Raw genomic sequence first — 26,930 nt, 5'->3', positions numbered from 1 at the left:
AAAGAATTTTTAAAGAAAATCCAGTAACTTAAGCCAGAAACAAATGTGGTTCATATCTGTTTTTCTCCTGTTCTTCTCCACTGATAGGTAGCGGAATGGTTACTAGGAAGAATGCTAGAATTGTGTGATTATTGCGTGTATATTGTAGGTAAACTAAATCTATAGCGTGTTTAATTTGAGGATTCATTTTTTAGGCTCTGAAACATTTATAAATTTCATTATTAATATTAATATTCAGTTACATCTAACGGGTTTGTTCAGGCTGGGAGAAGAGCAATGGAAATGCAGACTATGCTCCAGCATTTTTACAGCCTCAACTGACAAAGGTGGAAGATGAAAACAAATCAAAACCAAGATTTAATTCTTCTAAAGTCGTCATTTAATCGGTGGCAGTGCTGTCCTAACTATAGGCATTGATGTGTATGCAGTGCTTTCGACAGCACAGGTCTGGTTTTAGAATCATAGAATCACAGGCTGGTTTGGGTCGGAAGGGACCTCAAAGCCCCCCCAGTCCCAACCCCCCTGCCCCGGGCAGGGCCCCCTTCCCCCAGCCCAGGGGGCTCCCAGCCCCGTCCAACCCGGCCTTGAACCCTTCCAGGGAGGGGGCAGCCACAGCTGCTCTGGGCACCCTGGGCCAGCGCCTCACCCCCCGCACAGGGAACAATTTCTGCCTTAGAGCTCACCTAAATCTGCCCTCTGGCAGTTTAAAACCATCCCCCCTTGTCCTATCCCTACACCCCCTGACCCAGAGTCCCCCCCTCCTCTCCTGTCCCCCCTTTAAGCCCTGGGAGGCCGCTCGAAGGGCTCCCCGGAGCCTTCTCTTCTCCAGGCTGAACCCCCCCAACTCTCTCAGCCCGGCCCCCCAGGGGAGCTGCTCCAGCCCCCCCAGCATCTCCGTGGCCTCCTCTGGCCCCGCTCGAGCAGCTCCGGGTCCTTTTTGAAGTTTTGATGGGCTCCAGAGCATTGCAGCAGTGTAGGTGATGTTCCGGGACGGGCTTGCTGTGGTGTGTCCCACGGGCTGCAAAGCCACAGTGGCACGACGGCTCACTCACGCTGAGCAACACCAACACGGTGTTTCAGCCCCCTCAGCAGCTCTCCTCCCCTCCTCTCTTCCCCACTAATCCAGAATCCCTTGATGATCAGGTACAATTAGTTAGCGTTTAATGGCATACAGCCTTAGCACCGAGCCGGTGCTGTGAGTTGCCAGACGTTCTTTGGAAACACATCGCAGTGTCTGTGCTTATCTGGGATTCAGTGGAAGAACTGAATGAGTTTGTTTACGGTGTCGATGCAAATCTAAAATTATTTAGACTTCCATTTATTTGCAATCTCATTCAGCTCTAAAGCTGTTTGCCTGAGATCATCTATAAATATTTTCGCAACAGAAGAGAGAGTAGAAGTGCTTCGGTTTTGGAAAGGGACTGGTTAAATCTGGAATACACAAGCAGAGAACTTGGACAAGGAAAATTATGGTAATGCCATATTCTTTGAAATGACAATGTGCAGAAGTAGTTATGGATGACTGAAGTTAAAAAGAAAATGGCAGTCAAAATGAAGAAAGGTTAAGTGATTTTGAAAGGTTTCACTTGCTGACTTACCAAACAGCTATTACTTTAGTTTCTATAAATCGATGGAATTTTGCTCTTCTGAGTCAAAATTAACTCAGCCTAGTATGTGAAAATGTACTCCATTTTCTGCAAATATGCTTTTACTGTTAAACTTATTTTAATTTTTGTTTAGAAATAAAAATATGCTCTGTATCATCATTCTAGATTAGATACATAATATGGATAAAAACATTCAGGCCCTTCCATTTGCAAAAATTGCGTTGCAGAGCGTACAATCTGCCTTGTGATTTCCTGCAGACGTGATCCCTCATTACGATGATTGTAATTAGTCGTTCTGATTCTTTTTTCAAATTCAAGGCATTTTACAAACATGAGGTAACTCATGCTCATTCCAGTCCTCTTCCCTAGATAAATAATATTATCAACCTTGTTGTAGAAATGAGAAAAACCAAGAGAAGGGGTCGAGCATCACGAGTAGCCATAAGCAAAGGTTAACGTAAGTACCAGGATCTACCCCTCATGAGCGTCCATCAACTTTCTGTTTTAAATTAGGTCACAGCTCAGTCTCTGTTTGCCCAAGCATCTGCCCTTTTTTTTCCTTTGGGACTCAAAATCTCATTTTCCTTCACTCAGCCATACCAGTGTAGTGTCTGGCCCATATTTTCTTTTTACTTCACTCCCTTACTTCAAGAGCATAAATCTCCATCCTTTCTCTCTGCAATCTCCTGTAACTATTTTTCCTTTTGCAACTCCTCATCTCCTCCACCAGCAGCAGCTCCCTGCCTCTTCAGGCTGCTGCTTTCCACCCCTTCCCCCTCAGTCTGCCAGCACAATTTTTCAGTCCATCTTTCGGTTTGCAGGACGGGTGCCCTCCACTTGAAAATTGGCTCCTCGTTTCCAGGGAGGAGAAGGGTTAGAGAACAAACCAGTGGGAACCGAGCCACATCTTGTTTTTGTGACATTGGCATGTTACATATGGGGGAAGGTTTACTGAATATTTAGCCTGGCTGGGCTCCAGATTGCCAATTCTGAGGGAAAAAAATAAGATATTCTACGTCCCAGTCTGGTGTTTGTGCCACTAAATCACAGGTAGCTGTGCCCTGCCTGACTCCTCAGCCAGTGCTGGCAGCGGTCTCGGTCATACTGGCAGTTGTATGAAACCTTAATGTTTTACTTGTATTTTTAAATCAGCATCTAGAACTAAGAATTTTCCTAAAAGTCTTATTTTTTTTCCAAGTTTTCCTGATACACTAAGGAATATGATTTCAACTTTCAGACCAAAAGACAAATAAAATTCACCCAACGTTGATTTTGGTCTTTGAGTGATGGAATTTCATCTGTGTGTTTTGGGGGGGATTTTGGTTTTCAGGGTGTCTCGAGGGGTACACAGTGCTTTAAAGCAGATGGGGTTGGGGGGTCTGGGTGAGGTGGAGGCAGGAGTCGGTTGTGTGCGTGAAGGTTTCCCCAGGAGCGCCGTTCCCCTTCTCGCTTCCCAGCATCGTCCAGCTCCCACCACCTTCGGAAGTTGTGGTGCTTCACCTCAAACTCTTCGCTCCCAAAGGTGGATGTCTTTGGGGAGCGATGGGGAAACACGTGTTCAACCCTCCTTCATCCGACCACTCTTTGCAGCTGCAGCCATCCCAGTATTTCACCGGGCCAAGGAACATGTGGCCTGATGCTGAGAGGAGAATTAGGAGGTGTGGACAAGGGATTTAAATATAAGATGAAGGGTAATACAGACCAAATAGATTTATAACTCATTCCAAATCTGATTTTTTTTTAATACAGCGAGGTCAGCAGTGCCAGCCAAATTTCAGTAGCAGAGGCATCAGGTTAGATCTCACATAGCCTGGTGTGCTAATTTAAGCATTTTGGGGGGGGTTGAGTGGTTCTTAATATTTAGAATAGAAAAATATGAGAAATACACATTTAAAAACATTTTTGCTGCTCCTCATTAAGATTGTTGGCTTCTGAAGAGCTGAAGGATATTGTTAAATTTCTTTGGGTCAGTTGAGACGGCTGCTGAATTTCATGGTTGAAAAGCAAGAGAGGAAAAAGAACCAATGGAAATATAATGAATATTTGTTCAAAGCAATATCTGCAAATTGCCTGTCCTGTCTAATATAGATTATAGATATTAGATGGAGAGAGAGGTGATTATGAACTATAATCAATCAACAGCATTTATCCAAAGTCCTAGGTTCTGGGTTTCTTTGTGGGCAGGTCGTGTTTACACATTATTGGATATCTAGTTGGGCTAGCAGGAATAATTTTATTTCTGAAGCAATTTGATCATTTTACTTGATTTGCATCAAATAGAGACATGTGGGTAATGCTGCCACAGCTATTTGGCACATCAGATGCACAGTGTTTTCAGGCATGTGACACAATGCGTTTTGTTGTGTTTTATGAAGAGTTATTTTATTCCAATGTTATTGTTTAACCAAGGTATGTAATTCAGGTTTTTTGTTGCTTTGTGATTTTTTTTTCCACAGATGTGGGAAGAGGCCATTGCCTTGGGTAAAGAACTTGCAGAACAGTATGAAAATGAAATGTTTGATTATGAACAACTCAGTGAACTGCTGGTAGGTTTTTTTAATGACATAGACACTGCAAAAATTTTTTCAGTATTTAATTTCGCAGCTTTTAAAATTCTACTGGAAATCTCTCTTATGACAGTAAAATGCAGAAATAGATGCCTGCTTTGGCTTTGTTGGATGAATGTTGATTAACTGGCTACCACTGGAGTGCCTGAAAAAGATTGAATTTTATTTTTTTTTTTTTAGCTGAAAGAAAAATATTTCGGTAATGTAAAGCTGATTTATTTGGGGTATAAAAGGAAATTTGGAATTTAAATATAAATGGGAACATGAAAAAATCCCCATTCTCTCTCAAGTGTCTTTCCATATTCACGTTTCTTTTTTTAGGTATGAATAATCCCCAGGCATTCATGTCTAGAGTCAGTTATTTTTGCCCTGATGTTACCCATTCATTATGCCAGCACCATATTTTTCTCTCCTGCTGTTCTCCAAAATGATAAATGGCATCTGTCACTGGCCCTCCTAACTTCTCAACCATTTTCACAGGAGTTGGGACATGATGCCAGTTTGGTTCTGAAAATTCTCGACTTTCAGGTGTTTGATACGTTTTACCTTTGCACTCACCAGAGTCCTTAATTTCTTTAAATTGTTTATCTGCTTTATCCCAGCCTGTCCGAGCTGGGCATTAATACGGTGTCACGGCACCCTCCTTCTCCACTGACACCAATGCTCACTTTGAGGATGGCTAGGAGCCATCTCCCCAGAAGCATCTCCATCCCCTTCTCCCCAGAATCTCCTTTCTTGAGGAGGAAAGAATAAATGTAAATACCACTCCTCTCAGTTTCAGGGTTTATTTTCTCCTTTACGCCTTCTTTGTTTTCTGCATGGTTCTGTCCTCCAGCTCCCTACAGCTGAATTTATATCCCTTTTTGATGGCCCTCCTTTTGTGGCGTTTTAACTGGTTTTACTGACAGACTGATTGTATTGATTTGCCTAACAAATCTGGAGCCTGGTTTCACATTGCTCTGCACTGCAGGAGGTAAGGGATGTTTATGTAGAGCATTTCTTGGGTGCTGTGGTGTGCCAGAAGGGTCTTCCTTGGCTTGCTGCCTGCACCGCTGTCGGTAGGGCCGCGTTCAACAGAGAATATTCTTCATTTCAATATAAAAGGAATCTGGTAGAGATTGTTCCTCATCTAGAAATGATTCTCATGTGTCAGATATAATGATTCACCAGTGGGTAGCTACTCTCCAAGTCCCTCATTTTTAATTTTCCATCTCCTTTATGCTTGCACACGGGAACACGAACAGCTTTGTCGCAGAGGCAACCACCCTTTACTTATCATACTGAATCCATTTTGGCGGAGAAGTCTGAATTCACACTTTATATATTGTAGCTGATGGCAAATAATACCAAATTATGTATTGTTCACCATTTCTTCTTCATAGTAAATATGTCATTATTTCCATTAGGTTACATAATTCCAGGCAGTGGTGTTAACCAGGTATAGTTCATCTGTGTATGGAAATGGAGTTCCTCCCTCTTCTAATAGAGGAGACCCAGAACTTCCAGTTCTCACATCAAACAACTAAGCTTTTCTGCTCTTTATTTATCAGACAGGAGAAATTGAGAGAGATGTCACAAAAAGCAGTAGCAGTGCACTTTGGGCATTCATCCCTAATAAGGCAAAGATCAAAATTCACGTTCCTGTATAAGTCAGGTCTCACATACCCCACTGCTGCTGCTGAATAGCACTGGCACGCTGGCTCTCTTTTTTCTGCCGCACAACAAAATTTTAAAGATTTTTATTTCTTTCTGTTCTCCCTGTTGCCTCTTTTATTCAAGCAGTATTCAATATTAGACGCTAATACAATTCACAAATGACAAACTAATTTTGCTACAGGTGAACTGAGAAATATGTGGCAGATTTAGGTCTTTGTAGTCTTCTTGCCATTTTCTGTTACCTCTTGCAGGGGAGCAGTAGTAAACCTCCCCCCAAATCAGAATTCATTCTCTTACGGAAAGTAATAGACTAAAAATAAGTTAATGAACAAATCATCTGAAGCTGCACATTTGTTGTTATTTCATCATTTGAGATAAAGAAGGATTCCGCTTTGAAAACAGATGGTGACTGACATGCGTGTATTTATTCCAGAAGTTAAATTTTTCTGCATTCTCAACTGCCTGCTTTCCATATGCAAATAAATAGTTGTAAATATGAAAAGAAGTAGTAGAAAAATATAATGAAATCTAACAGCTGAAAACTGAGAAGTCAGCACTGTCGAGATGAGCTGGCTTTTAGCAGTATGTGCTTCATCATTCCAGAGTTTCGGCATCGGGAGCTCAGGCTGCCTTGAAAATTCTTGGCCTTCATCAAAATTAAGATATTGGATATGGACCAGTGAGGTTCACCAAGATGAGCATAAAAATAGTGGCTACAGAGTCTAGTATTTCAAAATATTAGCATATATTTCATAGAGAGGTGAAGAAAACGGGGCAAATGAAACATGTATATCTTTAAGTTAGAGATACACATAAAAGAGATCTAGATCTTAAGAATAAGGAATCTCTTTAAAATTTAGGTCATTAAAATTCCTCCTATTTATTTTGCAGAGAAAGCAAGCCCAGTTCTATGAAAACATTGTAAAAGTAATAAGACCAAAACCAGACTATTTTGCTGTTGGATACTACGGCCAAGGATTTCCGACATTCATAAGGGTAAGTGTCCACCTTTTTCCACAGATGATAGCCAGGTTTCTTGCTTTGGGAATTTCCCTCAGTTGTGGAGAAAGTACATTATTGTGTGTCAGTGTGTTATTTACAATCTACATAACATCTATGGTTGTTTTTTTAGGTGTATAAAGCAAATGTTTTTTTCTTTCCTGTTTCTAATATGGAATAGTTGAATTTTAGTAAAGAAGCTTTTTCTTCAAACATACCCAATACTTTATACTTCTTCAGGGTATCACAAGAAATTAAGATATACAGCCCTATCCATAAATCAGGGCAATAGCCAGCACCATCTGAAATGGTGACATTTTTGCCTGGCAGGTGTCTATAGATATATATATGTGACTGAGGATAATAGAGAAGCTTTTTGTATGTGACTATTTTCATTTGAGTATCCATTCCAGTGCAGTCACTAAAATGAAGTTGACTATCAAAGATGTGTGTGATACCTTTAAAAGCAATCTTTATCATTGATTTTCCTGAGTCATGTGTCAGTTTAAAACATGTCACATGGTTGATGCCAGTAACATAACTCTAGTAACATTTTAGATTTTTGCCACTGTTACTGGGATCGTTATGGAGTTGAGTTACTGGCTAAAGAAAGGTCGGGATTTAACACATCTGAATTCCATCTGTATCAGGACTCTGCACTTGGCAGTCAGTGACACGGAAATAACACAGTTGCTATTTAGCTGCTTTGCTGGTCGTATCTGTCTTAAGAGCTGAGGATTTTCAATTTGGAAAGAGACTCTCTCCCTGTGAAGGAGTTACAGTAGATTAAGGCAGTTCAATAGAGAGAAGAAAAAGATTATTACTATTATTCTCTGAGTCTAGGAGACTTGGAGAGATTTAGTCTCAGGCCAGGTGCTGGTGGTAGGTTTCCTCCTGGAAATACTCATTTAGGAGATGAGTTTCTGTTTGTAACTGAGTAATTCCATTTTAACTCTCTCAGATTATGCCATAATAAATACCAGGAGCAAGCTGAAGCATACCCTGAAGCCTGGCTAACTGGATAAATCCAGTGACTGCTGATAAAGCTGGTTTTGTCACATTACTTGTGGTCAACTGGTCCTTTATGGTGTATTAAAGTGAAGTAGGGAGAGGCTTTAAAAAATCCCAAGAAATAAAACTTTGTTTAGTCACAAAATCACAGTATGGTTGGGGTTGGAAGGGACCTCAAAGCCCCCCCAGTGCCCCCCCCTGCCCCAGGCAGGGCCCCCTTCCCCCAGCCCAGGGGGCTCCCAGCCCCGTCCAACCTGGCCTTGAACCCTTCCAGGGAGGGGGCAGCCACAGCTGCTCTGGGCACCCTGGGCCAGCGCCTCACCCCCAAAACAGGGAACAATTTCTGCCTTAGAGCTCACCTAAATCTGCCCTCTGGCAGTTTAAAACCGTCCCCCCTCATCCTATCCCTACATCCCCTGACCCAGAGTCCCTCCCCACCTCTCCTGTCCCCCCTTTAAGCCCTGGGAGGCTGCTCGAAGGGCTCCCCGGAGCCTTCTCTTCTCCAGGCTGAACCCCCCCAACTCTCTCAGCCCGGCCCCCCAGGGGAGCTGCTCCAGCCCCCCCAGCATCTCCGTGGCCTCCTCTGGCCCCGCTCGAGCAGCTCCGGGTCCTTCTGCTGTTGGGGGCCCCCGAGCTGGCCCCAGCACTGCAGGGGGGTCTCCCCAGAGAGGAGCAGAGGGGGAGAATCCCCTCCCTGGCCCTGCTGCCCCCCCTGCTCTGGCTGCAGCCCAGGGCACGGGTGGGTTCTGGGCTGCCAGCGCACGGGGCTGCCTCACGGGCAGTTTTCCATCCACCAGTAATGAGGTTTTCATTTGGAAGAAGCCTTCTTTTCTGCAAACTAGCTAAAGCCCGCGTAAAGAAACTGAAATTCTTGAATTGTCTCAAAAAGCAGCAAATGCGTGTGGCTTTTCACATACCCTGAGGTGCTGTACTACAGGCATACTTGTACCATTTATGCCTCCTGAGAAGAAATTCTTTACGGCTGAAAGGAATAAAGCTGACCCCAGGCAGTTCCTGCCAGGCCAAGAGTGTATTTTGCAGTATCCATTGTGTGCAGACCCTCACACAAATACTGGGAGATGAGCTCTTGTATCTTGGTCCCCACGTTATAGCTGAGCAGCTCATGTCAAGAGACTCTGAGTGTGCAGGAAGGTGACAGGATCATCGGTACCCAGAGCTGCCCTCGAGCTGATGAAATGCAGTTCTGCAAAATGCTAAAGCCATATGTTAGTAACAGAAGCAATGGCACGATGATGTGCAAGCTGCCGTGTGTGTCAAAAGACCAACTCTAAAGAGGTCCAGTACATAAAAACTAAGAATTGTGCTGTTTGAAATACATGTAGGGTAATATACATGCAATAGCTTTTATCAGGCGTCAAACAGCAATAAATTATTGTGGTACATTAAGGAAAAAAATCTTTTATAGATTGTTTATTATTAATTCTTAGGTTGACCGTGCAAAAAATATTGAATATCCAGTAAGAAGGATTCACTGTTAAGCTTGACCAACCCATTTCTCTAGAAAAGGATTGAATTAGTATTTTATGATGTTCCTGTAGGGAAGACTTGCATTATCAGGAATCTTCAAGACAGTGAATGTCCAATAAAGTCGATGAATGTACCATAAGATCACTGGTAATTTTGCAGAGGGGACGGTGGCTACGTGTCGCCGTCAGATTTTACAGTCGCCCTCAAGAGAGCGCAACGTTTTCCTCTCGAAACACTGCGAGTGCGAGGTGGTGCGGAGGTGCTGGGTGGCGCGGGGTGGCGCCGGGATGCCCGCGGGCACGGCGAGCTGTCCTGGCCGGGGGTCAGCCCCGCTCAGCCTCTTCCTCGGCCGTGCCAAAGGCCAAATCACAGAGAGCACAAGGCAGCTTCCGCCTCAAGCGGCGTGGTCGGAGGGACGACACGCGGGACGGTGTTAATCTGATACGCGCATGCTGGGCTGCTTTTTCTCTTCACAACTGAACGGGGTTTTTTTTTTTGTAAGTGCGGCAAAACACCGTGCTTTACGGGAGCCTCGTGGATCAGTCAGTTTGTAGTAAATGAGCAATAAAAACTCTGAAAAATAGGCTGTTAAGTGCCTGGCTGATTGAGAAAATCCTCAGTACAAGCTTTTTCTTCCACTACAATATTTTCCTATGCATTACAGATGAATTACAGGTATGTATACACTTCTTAAGCATCTGTCCTTTTTTCTCTTTTTTTTTTTTTTCCCCCAAAGAGAGAGTATTCTTTCATCTGCTGTGCATTTCAAAAGGCACCATTGCAGAACTAAACCCAACTGAGCAAATGTAAACTATTCCAGTTTTCTACTCGTAGTCATAACAGTCTTTTTCTAAGAAGTGCTGTATAATTTTTTCACCAAGCGTTCATTTGGGGATGAGTAATGAGGTTAAGCATATTCAGCTTCAAGTGTTACATTCATATCAAAACTTACTTTAATATGTTTGATCTGTTAAAAACATGCAAGCTATTACTTCCATTTTTCTTTAGAATTTAACGTGCTTATTCAGTATATAAATGGACTGTATAAAATATATCTTAATTTTCTTTATTGTTAAAAGAAGGAACCAATACTTACAAATACAATATATGTAATTTAAAAGTTACGCTGTGTGCAGACAGCTGTACAATGGCAAAAATCTAATAGACTAATGTGAAGTCTAGGGTGTATCAGTCTTTCTAAAAGAGTCAGTATCTTTGGACCTTCCTCTTAAAATTGGCATCGTTTTCTGTTTATAATTTTCTCTGCTACTCTTGTTTGCTCACCTCAATGCCTTTTAATAAATATTTGTGAATGAAAAGCCTAATTCTGCTTATTTACATCCGTTCCATTTGCTGTGGAAGGTGGGTGAGAGGAATTACAGAGGGAGATCTGGATTTGGGAGAGGACATAATTTGTCTTAATACATTTTCAGTGGGCACCTATTTTATAGATCCTTGAAACCATGTATTTGTACCCCATTGAATTTAGTGTGGTTTATACGTATGCCTAAAAGTAAGCAAGTGCTGGATGATCTCAGTAGTGAATTGCAGGTAAGGAAATCCATTTGTGCTTTATTGAATTGGCATAAAGTATTTGTAAACTATTGATTATATCATAGTGTGAGGAGCGTAAAACTTCTCACTTAGCAGCATTGGAGTCAACGCTCCTGAGATCCCAGTTCATTACTGAGGATTGGGATTTCACCTCTCGATTTGTTCCCAGAACAAAGTCTTCATTTACCGGGGAAAGGAGTACGAACGCCGCGAAGATTTTGAAGCAAGGCTCTTGACTCAGTTTCCAAATGCAGAAAAAATGAAAACGACGTCTCCACCGGGCGATGACATTAAAAACTCCTCCGGCCAGTGTATCCTTAGCTTGTACAGCGGCTCCCGCGGCCGCACACATCGAGGATTTATGGCCAACACAAGCAGGAGACTTGGACTTCTGCCTTTATGGGTGTAACTCATTCATTTTGTTGTTCTGTCCTTTCTTTGCGTTCCCATTGAGCTGCCTGTTCTGCGTGATTGAAATTTGCTTTGCGGTTCTTAACCCCTGAATTCAGATATTCAGTGCTTTACTGTAAAGCCAAAGCTGGATTTGCCCTCTAAATTCCACAGGCCTGTGTCAGAACAAATCGTGAGGTGAGTTCGGGTTGGTTTTGCAATTTTATCAGTCTCCTTTTTAACACTTAAACTAGTTCTTCTTGCTGTATAACAAATCCATGCACGGCCAAGGAGGGTAGTAATTACCAGGACACTCCATGAGTTTTAATGTAAGCAGAGATTCCATCCAACCCACTGGAAAAGAGTGATCCCATGAACATCTTCTATTTAAGCAGAAACTTTTTTCCTAATAATAGCAGCAATTCCTAAACAGATAGCATTTAATTTTCATTGTGCTGTTCCCTTTTTTCAGTTTCTATAGGGTGAATGAAGTCCAGCGGTTTGAGTATTCACGCCCTGTTCGAAAAGGAGAGAAAAACCCAGACAATGAGTTTGCGGTAAAAAAAAAAAAAAAAAAAAATACTTTGGGGGTTTGCTTGTTTATTGCCCTTCATTTTGAGAATCTGAACCATTCATTATGTTTGGTTGTTGAAAAATAAATTCTAAGTTTAAATGTGATTAATTTTCATAGAAATTCAATTAAATTAATTTATCGTGTTGTGGTTTATACCAGTAGGAAAAATGGACAAAGATGTGTTTATTTTGTTAAAAAACATCTATCTTGAGAAAGAAGTTTAAGATGGTTATACCTGAAAGAAGAGATGTCTCTTGTCAATACTTGTCTTGCCATGAAGATTCCAATCAAACATCTTCTGAAAATCTTTTTGCAGCAATGCCTTTTTTTATCCTTTTCTGGTTTTGGTTCTTGTTTTTTTGTTTTTTTTTTTTTTTCACTAAACCATTTGTTTCATTTAATGGTCAATAAAACTCCCTTTGAGCACAGCTTGTATTCATCAAAATGTTTACAACAGGTTACATCAGGTTGATTGCTTTTTTTTTTTTATAGACACCATTTTATTCACAGGGGTTCTAGTGGGCGCAGTTAGTAGTAAAGTAGTAGTAGTAATTAAAGTAATAAATCAATGCATCATTTCTTGAGTGAAGATCTTGGCTTTCTGTGTAGTAGCAGGCTCCGATCTAATCAATATGCCAATAAATGCTGAGTATTTGGTTTCCTACAGCTAAAACTGGGTATTCATTCAGAGAATCCTCCAGTGTTTTTTGTGGTGTTATAGCAAAAATTGCTAATTTGCTAATCTGTGCGTGTTTAGCTGAGGAGGCAGGAAGCCCTCTTTTTCTAAAGCTGTAATGCTAGAGCGTGCTACAGTTTACAATATGTTTTGAGTATAAATAAAAAAAATAGGTATATCTGAATCACTTTGAAAGCTGTTCTTCTGTTAATGGAGGACGGAATAGCCAATTCTCTTTTTAAAAAACCTCCCAATAAATAAGATGAACTACCTACATATACCAGTTCTAACAAAATCGGATCAAGAGATGCCTTTGACATTGGCTATGAACCAAATACACAAATGTGAAGGAAGAGATGTTAAATCCCATATCCTTAAATTCAAACCAGTGAGGAGGTGCTACAACGGAGCCGTTGCAGTTTACAACTCAGATGAAATCACAGAGTCACAAATCCAGGTTGGGGCCTCGGGGGAGCTCAGGTCTACCCGTGCCCCAGGCAGGGCCGGCTCCGGGGTCAGGGCTTTTCCCCAGCCGTCTTCAAACCTGCAGGGTCAGGGACAGCACAGCCCCTCCAGGGAGCCCGTCCCTCCGCTCCTCCGCCCTCCCGGGGAAGAAACTTCCCCTACATCAAGATGTTGTGGTTTTGTGGAGGACGGTTCTGAAAAGCTCTCGCGGGAAAAATGACAGGCCAGTAAAACCGGTGGCTCTTTTACGTAGTGTTCTCCTTTGGTGGGAGAGCAGTTGTCCTCTGCTAAATCACGTATCATCAGATTTAAATCAGTGCCACTCCATCATCTCCCCAAGCAGATACCGTTTGAAATTTCCCTCTGGCTTCGTAATGTCTGTCATCCTGCGGTTCCTTTTCCTGACGATAATGTTTTAAGGCTTTGCTTAAGATAACAGCTATCTATCTGATAACATGATGTTGATGTTCTACTTGCAGAATATGTGGATTGAGAGAACCATCTATGTGACAGCGTATAAATTACCAGGGATTCTGAGGTGGTTTGAAGTCAAATCAGTTTTCATGGTAAGATCAATTTGGTTTTCTTGAGATCGCATAAAAGAATGGGGTTCTTATACAGCCCAGGAGCATTTATATTTCTGTATGACTGTGTCCTGGGTTGAGTGAGTGGTGGAGTTTTTTGGTGGCAGGGGAAGGGGCTATCGGGGCGGCCCCCTGTGAGAACCTTCTCGAAGCTCCCCCAGCTCCACGTCAGCTCCACTTCTGTTTGGGAAATTGAGCCCATCAGCTGCGCCTCTGCAATAACGTATTTAAGAAGGGACGTGGTGACGGGCAGTCGGACTTGGGAGGAGGAGTTGCTGCAGCTGCATGAACACCAAGGTCAGTGGAGGAACGGAGGAAGAAAGGAGGGGGGAGGTGTGCCGGAGCAGAGACCCCCCTGTATCCTGTGGTGAGACGGCAGGGCGGCCCCCCCCTGCCATCCATGAAGATCTACGGTGGAGCAGACATTGATTTGTGGCCTGTTGCTCCTGCTCGGATGATCAAGGTGCTGTGCCCGAAGAAGGACGGGGTCTCATGGGAAAAGGCAGCCCCACTGCTGTAATTCAGTGCTGGGAGGATTGCAGCATGCGGGGGAGTCCCACGCCGGAGCAGCTCGGGAAGGGCTGCAGCCGTGGGAGGGAATCAGTCGGAGGAAGTTAATGACCCAAGACGGAGCAGTGTGGGGAACGCTGCGGCCCATGGGAGGAATTCAAGTCAGAGAAAGTTTGTGGAGGACTGTCTCCTGTGAGAGGGGGACCACGATGGAGCAGGGGGTAACAAGTTTTGGACACTCCCCTCACCGAAGATAAGGGAAGTGGCAGCGCTGACTGCACCCCCCATTCCCTGCCCCTGCGCCACTGGGGGAGGAGGTAGAGATATCGGGAGCAGAGCTGAGCCCGGGAAGAAGGGAGGGGTGGGGGGAAGGTGTTGTCAAGATGTGGCAATGCTTCTCACTGTCCTACTCTTAGGTGTTGTTAGTGTCTGTAATAAATGTATGTTCTTTTTTTTCTTCCCCTAACGAGTCTGCCTTTTGCTCGTGATCATAAAAGGGGGATTTTTCCCTCTCCCAGTCCTACCTTGAACCCCAAGCCTGGCTCTCTGTCCCTTCTTATTGCCGGAGGGGAAGGGAGAGAGAGCTGCTGCATGGTGGTTGGCTGCCAACCAGGCCTAAACCACGACAGTTGCTTCATTTCTGTGAACAAGCAATCAATGTGGCTATATCTGGCATCCTAAGACGAGGGGAACTTGCTGAGGATGCTGATTATTGACTGAGGGTGCTCAAGTCATGCTTCTCCACTCCTGAGAGAAGGAAACACGGGCTGAATCTTCCAGGCCTTGAGGGCAAGGTCCGAATAAGTGCTTGAAGTACTTTTATTTCTGGCTTTCAGCCCGTGAGCCATTACAACCTGTGGCGTAAGCCGCGTGCCTAAAATGAAGAGGGACCTGAGGTGGTGTAGGGGAACCCGACTACATCCAAATGAAACTAGTCTGAATTTTGGAAAAGAGGATTTGGGCATTTTGATTGGAATTTATTCAAAATATACCATAAGTAGAATCTATTGTATGTGTCTGCGTTTCTTCTCTACTTGTCATTTGTGATTAAAGGTTGTTTTTGTTTCTTCTCCATAGTTAGCTAAAATATACCCTAGCAACCTCACAGAGTAACTCCAAATTACGCATTTCTCTGTTCTACCATTTAGACAGCTGTAATTTTTAAGTAGCAATAAAAACATTGTTACTGCAGTTTTTTAATCTCTCTTGTGAGGCTTATTTTTAAAGGAAAAGAACAATTTGCATATGATTAATTAAAACCTTTTTCATTGCTCCATTGAGGTTATGTTGGACAGTTGTATTTAGATGAACAGAAGAAATGCAGAAAATTACTATGGTATCTATAGTAACAGAATATGAATGTGATGTTTGACAGTAATAGGCAGCTGAATAAAACACATTGGAATTTTTAATGAATTTTGTATTTTCAATATAATGCTGATAGAGAAGATTGTATTTATCTTCATGATTGCAAAAAGTGTTGTTTATAAAGGCTGGCAAATCAGATGAAAGTCTCTTTTCCTTGCAAGTTTAGAGCACAGCCTGACAGGCTGCTTTGTGCAGGCAATTTGTATACACGCACCTTTAGTGCTATGCTTGTCGTCGAAATGTGCATAAATCCTGGGAGAGAGCTTTCTGTAAGCTTTTTGTAAGTAAGGATTATATTAGTCACATAGCTGAAAAATGATACCAGAATGGAACTTAATAATATGTGTGAAGACGGCATCGGATAACTTTTGACCTAGCTCTGGCGTAGTTACTACAAAATTGGTATTGACTTTCTTCAGGATTCCTGTCAGCTGAAGTGCTGGAAGCACGATCACAAGGTTCACATCCCTGTGACGCTAAATTTTGATTATGGATACAGATATTACTGATGTTTTACTAAACATGATGAATTAAAGTGGCTTTGCACGTTTCATATTTTATTGATGGAACTGGAATATCTTTAAAGGAATAGGTGGGATCATATCGAATCAGTGCTGAGAGAGAACCGAGTAATCTAATAAATGCAGTGTGCTGTGTTACATAACCCATAGGAACATGAATAATTTCCTTAAATCTATTTGCTTTTAAAATTCTGAGTACTTTTACCTAAACCTTTTCAATCTGTTCATTATCTGCAAGGAATTTGTTGTGCACATTCATTATTCTGTATCAGATTTGTTTTAGCTGGACACAAGTAGTTGTAGGGGAAGAATTTGCTGAGGCCAGCCACTAATTAGAAACTGGATTTTGAATTGCGCTTGGTTTTAAACAGTACAAATACTAATATCTATTTTGTTTTGATATTTAATTTTTTAGTGTTGCAAATGTATCACGACTATATAATTTCTGTTTGCCCTGAATAGATTGTGTAGTGTCCAGAGTTAGCAAGCTACTTTGAAACAAGGCTCATAATTTACAAGTATAGATATTTTTAATAAACAGCTTTCAGTACGTTCCAAAGCACGGTTTATAGTAGTAGGATGGGAACTGCAATTCTCCATCTGCTTTTAAAAAATTAGAGGGAGGATTATAAAAGTAGTAAGAGAAAGAATGAGAAAGAAAGCCATGATTGCCGATACAGAAAAGTCAAAAAAGATGTCTGTCAGCTCAATGAGTGCTAATTTCTGTAGACATTCAAGAGCTTTAAAAGCAATGGTTCATCAACAAATTATTGCAAGCCCATTAATACAAATGACAGAATCCTAAATTTAGCATATGATGTTTGCAACCGTTCTCGCCGAATCAGATGTGGAACGTGGCCTCACTTTCCCAGATTTCACCCGCAGCACGTTCGGCTCTGCGGGGCAGTCGTCGTCTGCCCGCCCGAGCCCGCTCTGCTCCGCAGCCACGGCAGGAACACCGGGCTCGCTACCTGCCTTCCGGAATCATTCACCAGGCGTACTTTTTAAAATGCTAATTAAAACATCCTTGATGTAATCAGATGGCAGGTGTAAGAGTAACAGCTAAAGAGATTTGATTATAAGTGGTTCTCAGAAACATGGTAAGCAACTGATAGCCAGGTAGAAGTGCTGCTTTGTTTATGTAGCATTTATGTAAATTAGGGTGTAATCAAATATACACTTGCATTTTCCTCACAGGCCTCAATTAACCTTCCTTTTCTATTCCTACCACATCATTTATTTAATGTAAGTAGGCTATGTCTAATGTGAGTACTGTCTACACTCTGGGTTGCTGCAAGTTAGTAATTTTTAGCCCATTCCCTAAATGTACATATTTTAGCAAGATTTTAAATACTTTTCAACATGAGCAACTGTCATTCTGAAACACAAAGCGTCTGGTCATAAACAATAGCTGGAGACCAGTCAATTAAAATAAAGCAAGTTTTACACAGTATAAGAGCTAATTCAGCCCATGAAGACATCTGAGGAGCTCTGTTCTTCGGAGTCCATGCTATGTGAGAAAGAAAATGTCTTCCTTCAGACATCAACGTTCAGATGCAGAAAATGTGACCTCATGGGAAAAAGCACAGCAGATACTTGATTTCCTTGGAAATACACCAAAATAATCACTGCAAAAATATCTTATTGATTTTTGAGCTTCTTAGGATTACATTTTCCATCAGAAAATCCACGTTAAGTTATCATTTCTTTCGTACTACTACATTTAGCTGGATCTTCTTTGTAGTGCTTAAGCTCACTGATTTGTAATCTCTGGTGTTCTCCATAATCCTCCAAAAACCTCACGTGATTCCTGTCAGAGCCTTTCTAAATGTTATGCTGTGATGTAATCCATCCTACCTCAGCTAAATGCATTCAGTGTTCTCCACTGATATTGATTATCCTATCAGTTACTGCAGTGTATAGGTACCAAATAACTAAATGGCTGAAACCACCCTTTCTGTTAACTATTGGTTAAAATACCTTTTGTTCTGAAATTCTTGGAATGTTTCTAATTGTGATGTTTTGGTGGACAGCCAGTTCTGTGGCGGGTTAAAAACTCTGCCCCTTGATTAAAGCCTCCTTTTGTTTTTGTTTTAGGTTGAAATTAGTCCCCTGGAAAATGCAATAGAAACCATGCAGCTAACAAATGATAAGATCAATAATATGGTTCAACAGCATTTAAATGATCCAAATCTACCCATTAACCCCCTCTCGATGCTACTTAACGGCATTGTGGATCCTGCAGTCATGGGAGGGTTCACAAACTACGAGAAGGTAACGTCAGAATTATCTTTGAGCTTGGGCTCAACTGGAATGCTGCCGGGCACGTGTGTGTGGTTTTGTATATAAACAATATGTGAGTCTCCCCTTCTGGGTGCTTTGTAGAACGTTGCCTAGAACTAAACATTTTTAATGTCTTTCTGATATTTCTGGGTATGTTTTTGCCTTTCGATATTTGAAGAAAGAGTTGGTATGTTTTGCAGCAAGAGTGCTTACGTAGGGACAGGGTGGGCAATTCTGTACTCGAGTTAGACACTGAGTCTGATGTTCCCGGTGTGTGCCTGGACATCAGAGCTGAAGCAGGAATTTTTGGGTGAAATTCAGTGACCAAAGTAACCGATTGCAATTCTCTCCTTTGCTCGCAAATGCGTGAGTTTTTAAAGGATTAATCAAATGGTAGAGACTTCTGAGATACCAGTCAGTTGCAAATATGTCTAAGTAATCTTAACTGCATGTCTACAACATTAGCTTTTAAAGTTATGTGGGATGAGATATTAACACTGAGAAGCTATAAACACTGTATCTATTATATAAGTAGTGAATATTAATCATGTTAAGCTAGCATACACAAACAACATGTATTTCGTAACATAAATGGAGAAGGCACATGCTGATGGACATGTTGCTGTGTCCATCCATTTATGTCCTGCTGTAATTCTCACCCACTTCACCTAGTAAAATTTCTTTATACCCTGGGAACTGCTAGAAAGATATTTCAGACATGGGCCAAGTGCACTGCAGGGCTGCCCATGAGATTTGGTCTTGATCACCGCATGCTCATCTGCCTACTTTACTGGTTGCAAAAGATTAATGTCTTAATCTTAAAACATTGTTAAATTCTGTTTCTCTTTCCTAGATTTTCACTTTGTATTTGTAGCTATTACTGGTATTTTGCAGAACTCATGATTGGATTAATTTATCTTTGCTGTAGATAATTCTTCCATGATAGTAGGTGTTGATTCGTTTTCTGAAATAACTGCTCATTCCTCTCTCTTGACTAGGCTTTTTTTACTGAAAAATATATGCACGAGCATCCAGAAGATCATGACAAGATTGAAAAACTGAAGGATCTGATCGCTTGGCAGGTAAAAAAATTTAAGTCAAGTTAGTCGGGGCCAACTGCTGTACAGTTTAGTGTCACTTTTGAGAAAATTCAGACATTAAACTGTTCACCCAGTGTACACTACTTTGCAATTTAAAACTGTTTTGGAACTTTAGCTCAAGTTCATCTTTTCAAATCTGACATCATTTGTCATTTGAGAAACCCACAACGAACAAATATGATCAACCTCTTTTATTTCTTTCTTTTTTGTTTTTTTTGTTTGGTTGTTTTTTTTTTTAACCATAATTTGGTGAAAATATCCCATCTATATCAAATGAGAAAATATTTTGTAATAATGTTGGTTGGTACTCATGTCAATCTAGTTTTGCATTTTAATTTTTTAAGGCTGATTTCAGAAATTCTTCTCGGACAGTAAGATGAAATGCCTAACCTTGAATCTGCTTGCACACACTGGGACAGTGTTTCTTCACATATTCACTTCTTTCTTCAAACAACATATTTTCTATTTATTAAACTTTCTATATATACTTACAGTACCTTTTAGCACATAATATTAAATGTGAGAGTTGCAAAAATTAACTTGCATGCAAAATATTTAGTACCTTCGTCTAGACGTTGTGAAACCCTTGCTTCATTTGCTATATAACTTACCATGGTACAAAAACATTAATGATTCGTAAAGCATGTGAAATTACTTGGTATTTTTATGATGACACGTTAGAGAAGAAATCATTTAAAGGTAGGATCACACGGGCAATATTTCCCGAACAGAGAATGGAACCCAGGTTTCCAGCCCCGTGCCTGAGACAAAGCAGGCACCCTCTTGCGTGAAGAACTGCTTTTGCATGTACCAAAGGATATTTTTCAGGACAAACAAGAAACAATTCCAATTCTGTTCCACAGTCACATAGTGGACATTTTCCAGTGGTCTCAAGGTAATTTTATGATAACTAGAGGAATACCAATATGGTTGGAAGTGTTTTTGCCACAGAAGAATAAAGTGCATGATTGTCTTTTTATATTAAATTTTTTCTTTTTAATAAAGGGTATAATCTCCGTTTCTATAGGCTTCAATCTTAGAAGCAGTAGAACCAAAGATACAGAATTTCAAAAACAAAAACAAAAAAATCCTCTGAAGACCATAAAATTATCACTGAATAAAAACTACTTTGGTCTTCAAAAAAATATCTGCCTATCTACCTACCTACCTACCTACCTACCTACCTACCTACCTACCTACCTATCTATCTATCTATCTATCTATCTATCTATCTATCTATCTATCTGTCTGTCTATCTGTCTGTCTATCTGTCTATCTATCTACCTATCTATCTATTTATCATTTTCTTGTGAGCTTTTACAGAAGATTAGATTTTAGGAGCTTTAGATTTTATAGAGGAAAATAATTTGGTCCCAGAAGACCAACTTCATGTCAGCTCTCTGTCTTTGCCTCTGATAGCGGTACTTCAAATGAATTACAAACACACTTTTCCTTAGCAAAGATTCACTTTGGTGACACTTGTGTATTGAAATAATGCTATTTGAAAATACATATGGCAGCTAATCACACTGTATTTTAATTATTCAGTGGCTTTAAAGACATAATTTCCCATCAGTCTTGTATCTTCAAAACAACAGGAGCCAGAAAAATAGAGAAAAGGGATCAAAAACTATTTTTAGAACTGAAAATTCTTTTCACTAAAAGGTCTAGACATTTCACGGTGGAAATCAGTGCTTTTAAATTACCTTAGACGCTCTGTATACATTTAGTGTATCCTAAGACTTAATCTTCCTCTCAAATTATTTCTGTTTTCAGAACGCAGGCAGCATAAGTAGATAGTGGGGTGGGGAGCCGGCTGCCAAATATCGGCTGGTGTCAGGCGAGGGAGTTGTTATGGAAACTTTCCGAAGTGAGGCAGTGGTCTGAATTCATCATGGGCTTGACAGTGATTGAAAGGAAAAATGAGTTTTCATTTTTCAATAATGTGGGGCTTGGAGTTTTGTAATCACATGGAGATTTTCTTTATGCTGTATAAATCAATCTGGATATGTGAAATAGTATCCTGACAGTCATATTATCAGCTGACTAGTTAAATTTAATTTTATATCTATCCCCTTACCTTAACTTTTTCTCCATTGTGCTATGGAATTCATTCTCTTCAGTATATTGTCCTTTTGTAATTCCTGTGAACTTTAAGTGTACCTTTTTTTCTGTCTGTTATTTTCAGATAAAAACCATTAGTAAAGCAATGTCCATCTTAGTGCTTTTCTGACTTAGAAAAAAATGTTTCCATGAAACTACATAGCTGAACTTTTATTTTAACATGAAGATAATTAAATGATTGATTGAAATGATGGTAATGAAATGAATGATTGATGACATTAGTCAGTCTGTGTTTAGCTAATGTATTTACAGCATACCAAAACTGGTATGTCACATAAAAATCTTGTGCTACTTCTACATAGCTGAAAGAATTGTAGCATACAGAACTAAATTTCTACAATCATATTTTATGATACCATTATTATGAAAGATTTTCATTTAAGATTTAAGATTTTATATTAATTTTAATAACTCAATGTCTGTAGCTTTTTCATTCTTCCCAGCTAAGAAGATCAAGATCTTTAAAAAAAGAGAAGGATAATCAGGGAATAATTTTAAGTTGCAATGGAACTTTATATGGTTTTAAAACCAGCAAAGGTTAGAGTTATGGCATAAGTGCGATCTTGGGCTGGTTTCCTTTCTCATTCAGCTCCTTTATTTCTAGTTCAGCTACTTACATTACCTCTACTTTTTCAGTCTCCTCTCCAAAGGTGAGGATGCCCTGTCGGGCCTTCTGAAATGGAGCCGTAAACAAACCCACCCGTTGCTCCACAGCCAAATGAATTGGCACTATTGTGAATGTGGCAAAATTCTGCCTCTCTCTCCACATCCGACAACGATTCATATAGATTTAAAATTCAGTGTAACTCACCACCGGATTTCCCTGTGTCACTGTCTAGAAAGGAGACGTGGGAAGAAATTTGAAGTTAGTAGAAGGTGGTGAAGCAGAAATGGTCAAACAGTCCGAAGGTACTTTCTTTCTGTACTTGATAAATGTTTGAAGAATTAGGTGCTCTTGGGCAGGGACACCAAATATCATGACTCAGAAATCTCACAGAAGTTCTGTAGCAAAGCCATGGAAAGTTTATTAAATTCTGCTTCTGATAAGGAATAACAAGCCTTTTCTTCTTCTGTGGTTTCTGGTCGTCTTCCATTCCCTTACAGCCGGTGCCTCCTCTTGCCTGGCCCTCAGTCTCTTGACCCAACAGTTGCTGTACCAGGAGGCCACCAGCCTTTAGGTGCTCACGTTCTCCCAGCCCAACCCACACCCACTCCAGCAGACGTGGCCATCAACCCTCCTACTATTTTGCTTCTCCAAGTGCCAGAAGGTCTCCGTGGATGGTTGTGTACCCCTGGTGTATACCAACAGTGAAACCCTCCTTAGCACCTTCCATTTGGTGTACAGAAGGAAGCACCTACTTTTTTTTTTTTTTTTTTTCCTGACTGGGACATTTCCCTACAAAAGATGTCATTCAGTTCATATTGCTTGGTTTTCCAAACTGGAGATGGCTGATCCCTAGGACAGGCTCATTAGTGCATTTTCTGCTTGTAAAAATTATCTCAGAGCTGAAGCTTCAGACCCCACGTGTACTTCGTCTTGGTAATTTGATTTTTTAAAAAGAGTCCATTTAAAAAGTCAGCAGCTTCTTTTAAATAAATGGGCCAAGTGACCACTTATCCCTGCAAAATCGGAGGCTCACTGTGTGTCCTGATAATTACGACAATTTGGAAATTAATTTGCTTGTTCGGAGCAGGGAAATTCTCTGAATCCGTTGCTTAATTTTTGTGGAGTGCAAATCCATACGCTCTAAATAGAAGTGGCTACAGCAAAACCTTTTGTCATTATTGTTACTTCACTTTGTAGCCTTTTAGGAGAGGAAACTGTGTCCATTTAAATAGTGCCAAATCACAGAGAATCATCTTGATAAGATTTCTTGAGTTTGTTCATCTGTAATTCATCTGTGTATTTGTTATTCTCCTTACTAATAAAGTTACTCCTTCTGATTGCTGCTCAGTCTTATTAGAAAGATCTGTTTTTAATCAGTATTATGATTTAATTATGAATTATTAAGAAGAAGCCTCTTAAGTTGATTGCTGCAGAGAATATCTAAGTTAGAATCAGAGCACTGTGTGGGCTGGAACGGACCTGGAAGAGGAAATATTTTTCCTAAGCTGGAGATAGAAAACTTTAATGGTATGTCTGGATAGCTGTGGGAATGAAAATGTCTCTCTGAAAACATTTTAAAAGGTCAGCTACACCTCCACACTATGAACTAATTATATAATCCTGTGTTGGCATGGATATTTTGTGACAGAAGCCTTGAAGATAAATGATTATTTTCAGTTACAAAAGATAATTAATTTTTTTTTTCCTCTTCTCTTTTCTTCCCAAAGAAAATAATTTTTCTAAGGAAAAATGTATAATATATAAAACTATATGCTTTACTAGTAAATACTGTTATGCAATATATACGTGTCCAGGGATGTAGATCGTTTGCAGTTTTAGAAATAGCAATTATTAAAGAAAACATACAAGTACTTTCTCCTTCAAGGTTCTATTCTCATGAAACTGAGAAAGGACTGATGTTAATAACCCGGCGTGAGAGTTGTCATTCATCAGTTTGCCATTTTAAAGTACAGCCTGTATGGGGGCCTGTGAATAGAACATCACAGGAATATTTGTGCTATCTGATAAATTCAGCTGTGCCTCCAGTGTCTGATTACTGGGCAGAACTATGGGTGTATTAATTTTGAAGGACCTTGGTTAACAGATCAAAAAGGAAATCCATGGGTAAATAGATTTTTAGATCCTTTTTTACTCTGTTGTGCTTCATATACAATGAGTGATGATGATGATGATGATGATGATTATTGTTGTTGTTATTATCATGGCTGGTGGTGGTGGTAGTAGTAGTCCATGAGATCTTTCACTCCTCTTGCAACACCGGTGGGAGTCTTGCCCTGAGCCTTTGCTTAGGGAGGGCTGGGCAGGTCGAAGCAGCATACCCCTGCTTTCCAGATCCCGTTCCTGGCGGAAGGCATCCGGATTCACGGGGAGAAGGTGACGGAGGCGCTGCGGCCGTTCCACGAGCGGATGGAGGCTTGCTTCAGGCAGCTTAAAGACAAAGTGGAAAAACAGTACGGGGTGCGCGCTGCCGTAAGTTACCTGCTAACTTCATGTTTCCTGAATAAGTGGAATTTCTTTAAATTACGGGCAACTGTGTATTTCTGTATTATAATTACCACTGATTGAAAAAGCAGTGTTGATGCAGCATCGCCTGGTTGTTCTCAGTGGTCATCGAACCACTGAATACTGAGCAGATGCTGTATGAGATGTTCAGAAAGCCTTGGTGCTTTCATTTTCTAGCATGGGAACAATTTCTGAATTGCCTGAGTCTGTTCCTTGAAAGTCAAGATAATTCTTCAATATCCCATTTTTAAGGAATTGGGTTTAAGAAAAAGGAAAAAAAAACTTGCCACTATAGGATGATTCTTCTAGAGCTGAATGTCACCTTTCAATAGATGTAATTCCTTTTGAGATGGGAGGGCTGTGCTGCTCTATAGTAGTAGTATGCAGTTTTACGTACTCTGGCACCAACCTAAGTGTAGGCAGGCAGTAAATGGGTAGCTGCTACTTAATGAGATTTTACTAGTGCTGGAGTTCTTGCTTTTGTCATTCCAACAAGCTTCATCTTTAAGGCACAGCCAAGAATTTGGTGATATTTACAGTGGGGTTTTGTCCTGCTTTTAATTTGAGTGTTGCCCATTGGGGAGGAAGGCCAAAAGCCAGCGTACAGCTTCGTAATCGAGAATATAATGGATAATTCAATCAAAAGCTACGTGGATTGGTGCTATTATATGAATCGGTTCTAAAAAAGATTTAAAAACCCGAGATGCAAGTGATTAGGGTTGCTCTAAGACTGACTATGTGGAGCTGATGTCCTAATAATATATTGAAGGCTGCCGGGGTGAGCTTTATCTCTGTCTACTGGTACTCCTGACAGTGGTACTGTAAACATGCTATAATTTTTAGGTTTATTTGGGAAATGACAGTAGTACGTGAAACTTGTATATGCAGTACATCTCACTACTCCAGAAAATAACACACATGTATTTACCAGAAAAGACCCATATGCACCCCACACACCGGGTTCCCCTGGGGAGGAGGATGGCATCACAGGGTGCTGTGGTGGAAGTGGCCTGTCCTTGGCATGTTGGAAGTGCCAGGAAATTCTGGGGTCCCCCCTTCTGCTGCAAAGGCTTTAACTGAGCTTGGAATTGTGAGATCTACTCGCTGTTGGGTTGACTTGTTTGTTTTGGTTCAACGTATGTAATTAGATTTCAAGCTGTAGCACTTATCCAAGGTTTATAGAAAAATTTACATGTGGCCTGTAACAACATACGATTTATCTGCAAATGAGCAAATAGTGTGGTATCATTTAGGATCATACGCATTTTCCCCAAATTGAACTCCAGAATATGCTATGCCAGAAACCATTTCCCACGGAAAGGACTGGTACTAAAACCAAACCATCTAGAAAAGCATTGATTTATTTTTAAGATTGCATAGATCCACCATCAACAAAAGCCATCTGAAAACAAAGGGAATCACCAGCAGACCATTAATTACTGGGCCGTGGTGCAGGAAAGCCAGCTTGCCAGCCTAGTCTTTGGACTGCCGTCTCATCTCCATCCCTGGCTTTCCCTGGCACCCTGGAAGCAGATAAGGAGTTAATGTAATCTCATTAACTGCCTTTTAATAAGAAAGCCAAGTAGCAGGTCCCAGCAGGTGAAGGACGTGGCATCAGGTGCTTCCCTGCAAGCGAAGTGGTGGCTTCCTTAAGAAAACACCAAATTGCATCGTTGCCCCACTTGGGGTTGGGTCATCATCTGCGGAGGTGCTGCATCAATTCACATATGTATTGAAGCAGATACTACTTCATGGGCTCAGATTTTGAAGGTTCTCTCTGCAACCATGAGGCTAAAAACATCTGCAGTTGTGGTTTTCACCTTGTGCCTGAAAACTCAGTGTCCAAAGCACAATGGCACAGAGGGATCACCAAGAAAATAGTGCTTTCTTCATGCCCCTCCTGCCTTCCCATTCTTAAATCCTCCAAGGCAAGAATATCAGATGGGAGTTCCATCACAATCTAGTCCTTAATAAATTAAGAAATAAAAGATTGAGAAATAGAAGAAATTAAATTGATAACAGTTACAAGTTCTCTAATTTTACTTCTGCCTCTAAATGAGCAGCAATCACTAAACTGATTTGAAAAAGAATGACTCAGCCAAAATATTCCTGAACAGCCTTAAATCAGCACCCTCTTCATCCAGTTCTGATTATGGTCACTAATGGGTGCCACCGAGTGTATCGATGTTATCCCAATCACATCCATATAAACAGGGTGCGAATTTGGTTCCAAATTATCTCTGGAAAATCCCACAGAGATTTATTCTGAAGAGTGGATGATGCGGGCTGTGGTGAGGGAGAGGGCTTTGGCTTTCTGCTCAGT

At 40.9% G+C, this 26,930-nt stretch overlaps 1 protein-coding gene across 5 annotated transcripts in view; it reads left to right on the top strand.

Moving 5' to 3' along the window:
- The window catches only part of DOCK1 (dedicator of cytokinesis 1), a 316,081-nt gene that overhangs the window by 261,863 nt on the left and 27,288 nt on the right, over positions 1-26,930 (top strand). For all 5 annotated transcript variants that reach the window (XM_042792609.1, XM_042792599.1, XM_042792597.1 and 2 more), the window contains exons 39-47: positions 4,064-4,153; positions 6,722-6,826; positions 11,052-11,193; positions 11,392-11,470; positions 11,745-11,829; positions 13,467-13,553; positions 18,068-18,244; positions 19,252-19,335; positions 24,437-24,574. In XM_042792609.1, the coding sequence (XP_042648543.1) occupies positions 4,064-4,153; positions 6,722-6,826; positions 11,052-11,193; positions 11,392-11,470; positions 11,745-11,829; positions 13,467-13,553; positions 18,068-18,244; positions 19,252-19,335; positions 24,437-24,574 (987 nt within the window). The remainder of the gene's footprint in view (positions 1-4,063; positions 4,154-6,721; positions 6,827-11,051; positions 11,194-11,391; positions 11,471-11,744; positions 11,830-13,466; positions 13,554-18,067; positions 18,245-19,251; positions 19,336-24,436; positions 24,575-26,930) is intronic.

This window comes from Tyto alba, unplaced genomic scaffold (genome assembly GCF_018691265.1).
Source record: "Tyto alba isolate M040663 unplaced genomic scaffold, T.alba_DEE_v4.0 Super-Scaffold_1, whole genome shotgun sequence".
NCBI classification, from domain to species: Eukaryota; Metazoa; Chordata; class Aves; order Strigiformes; family Tytonidae; genus Tyto; species Tyto alba.
Note: the sequence above shows the minus strand (reverse complement) of the source record. Positions and strands in the feature narration are given on the sequence as shown.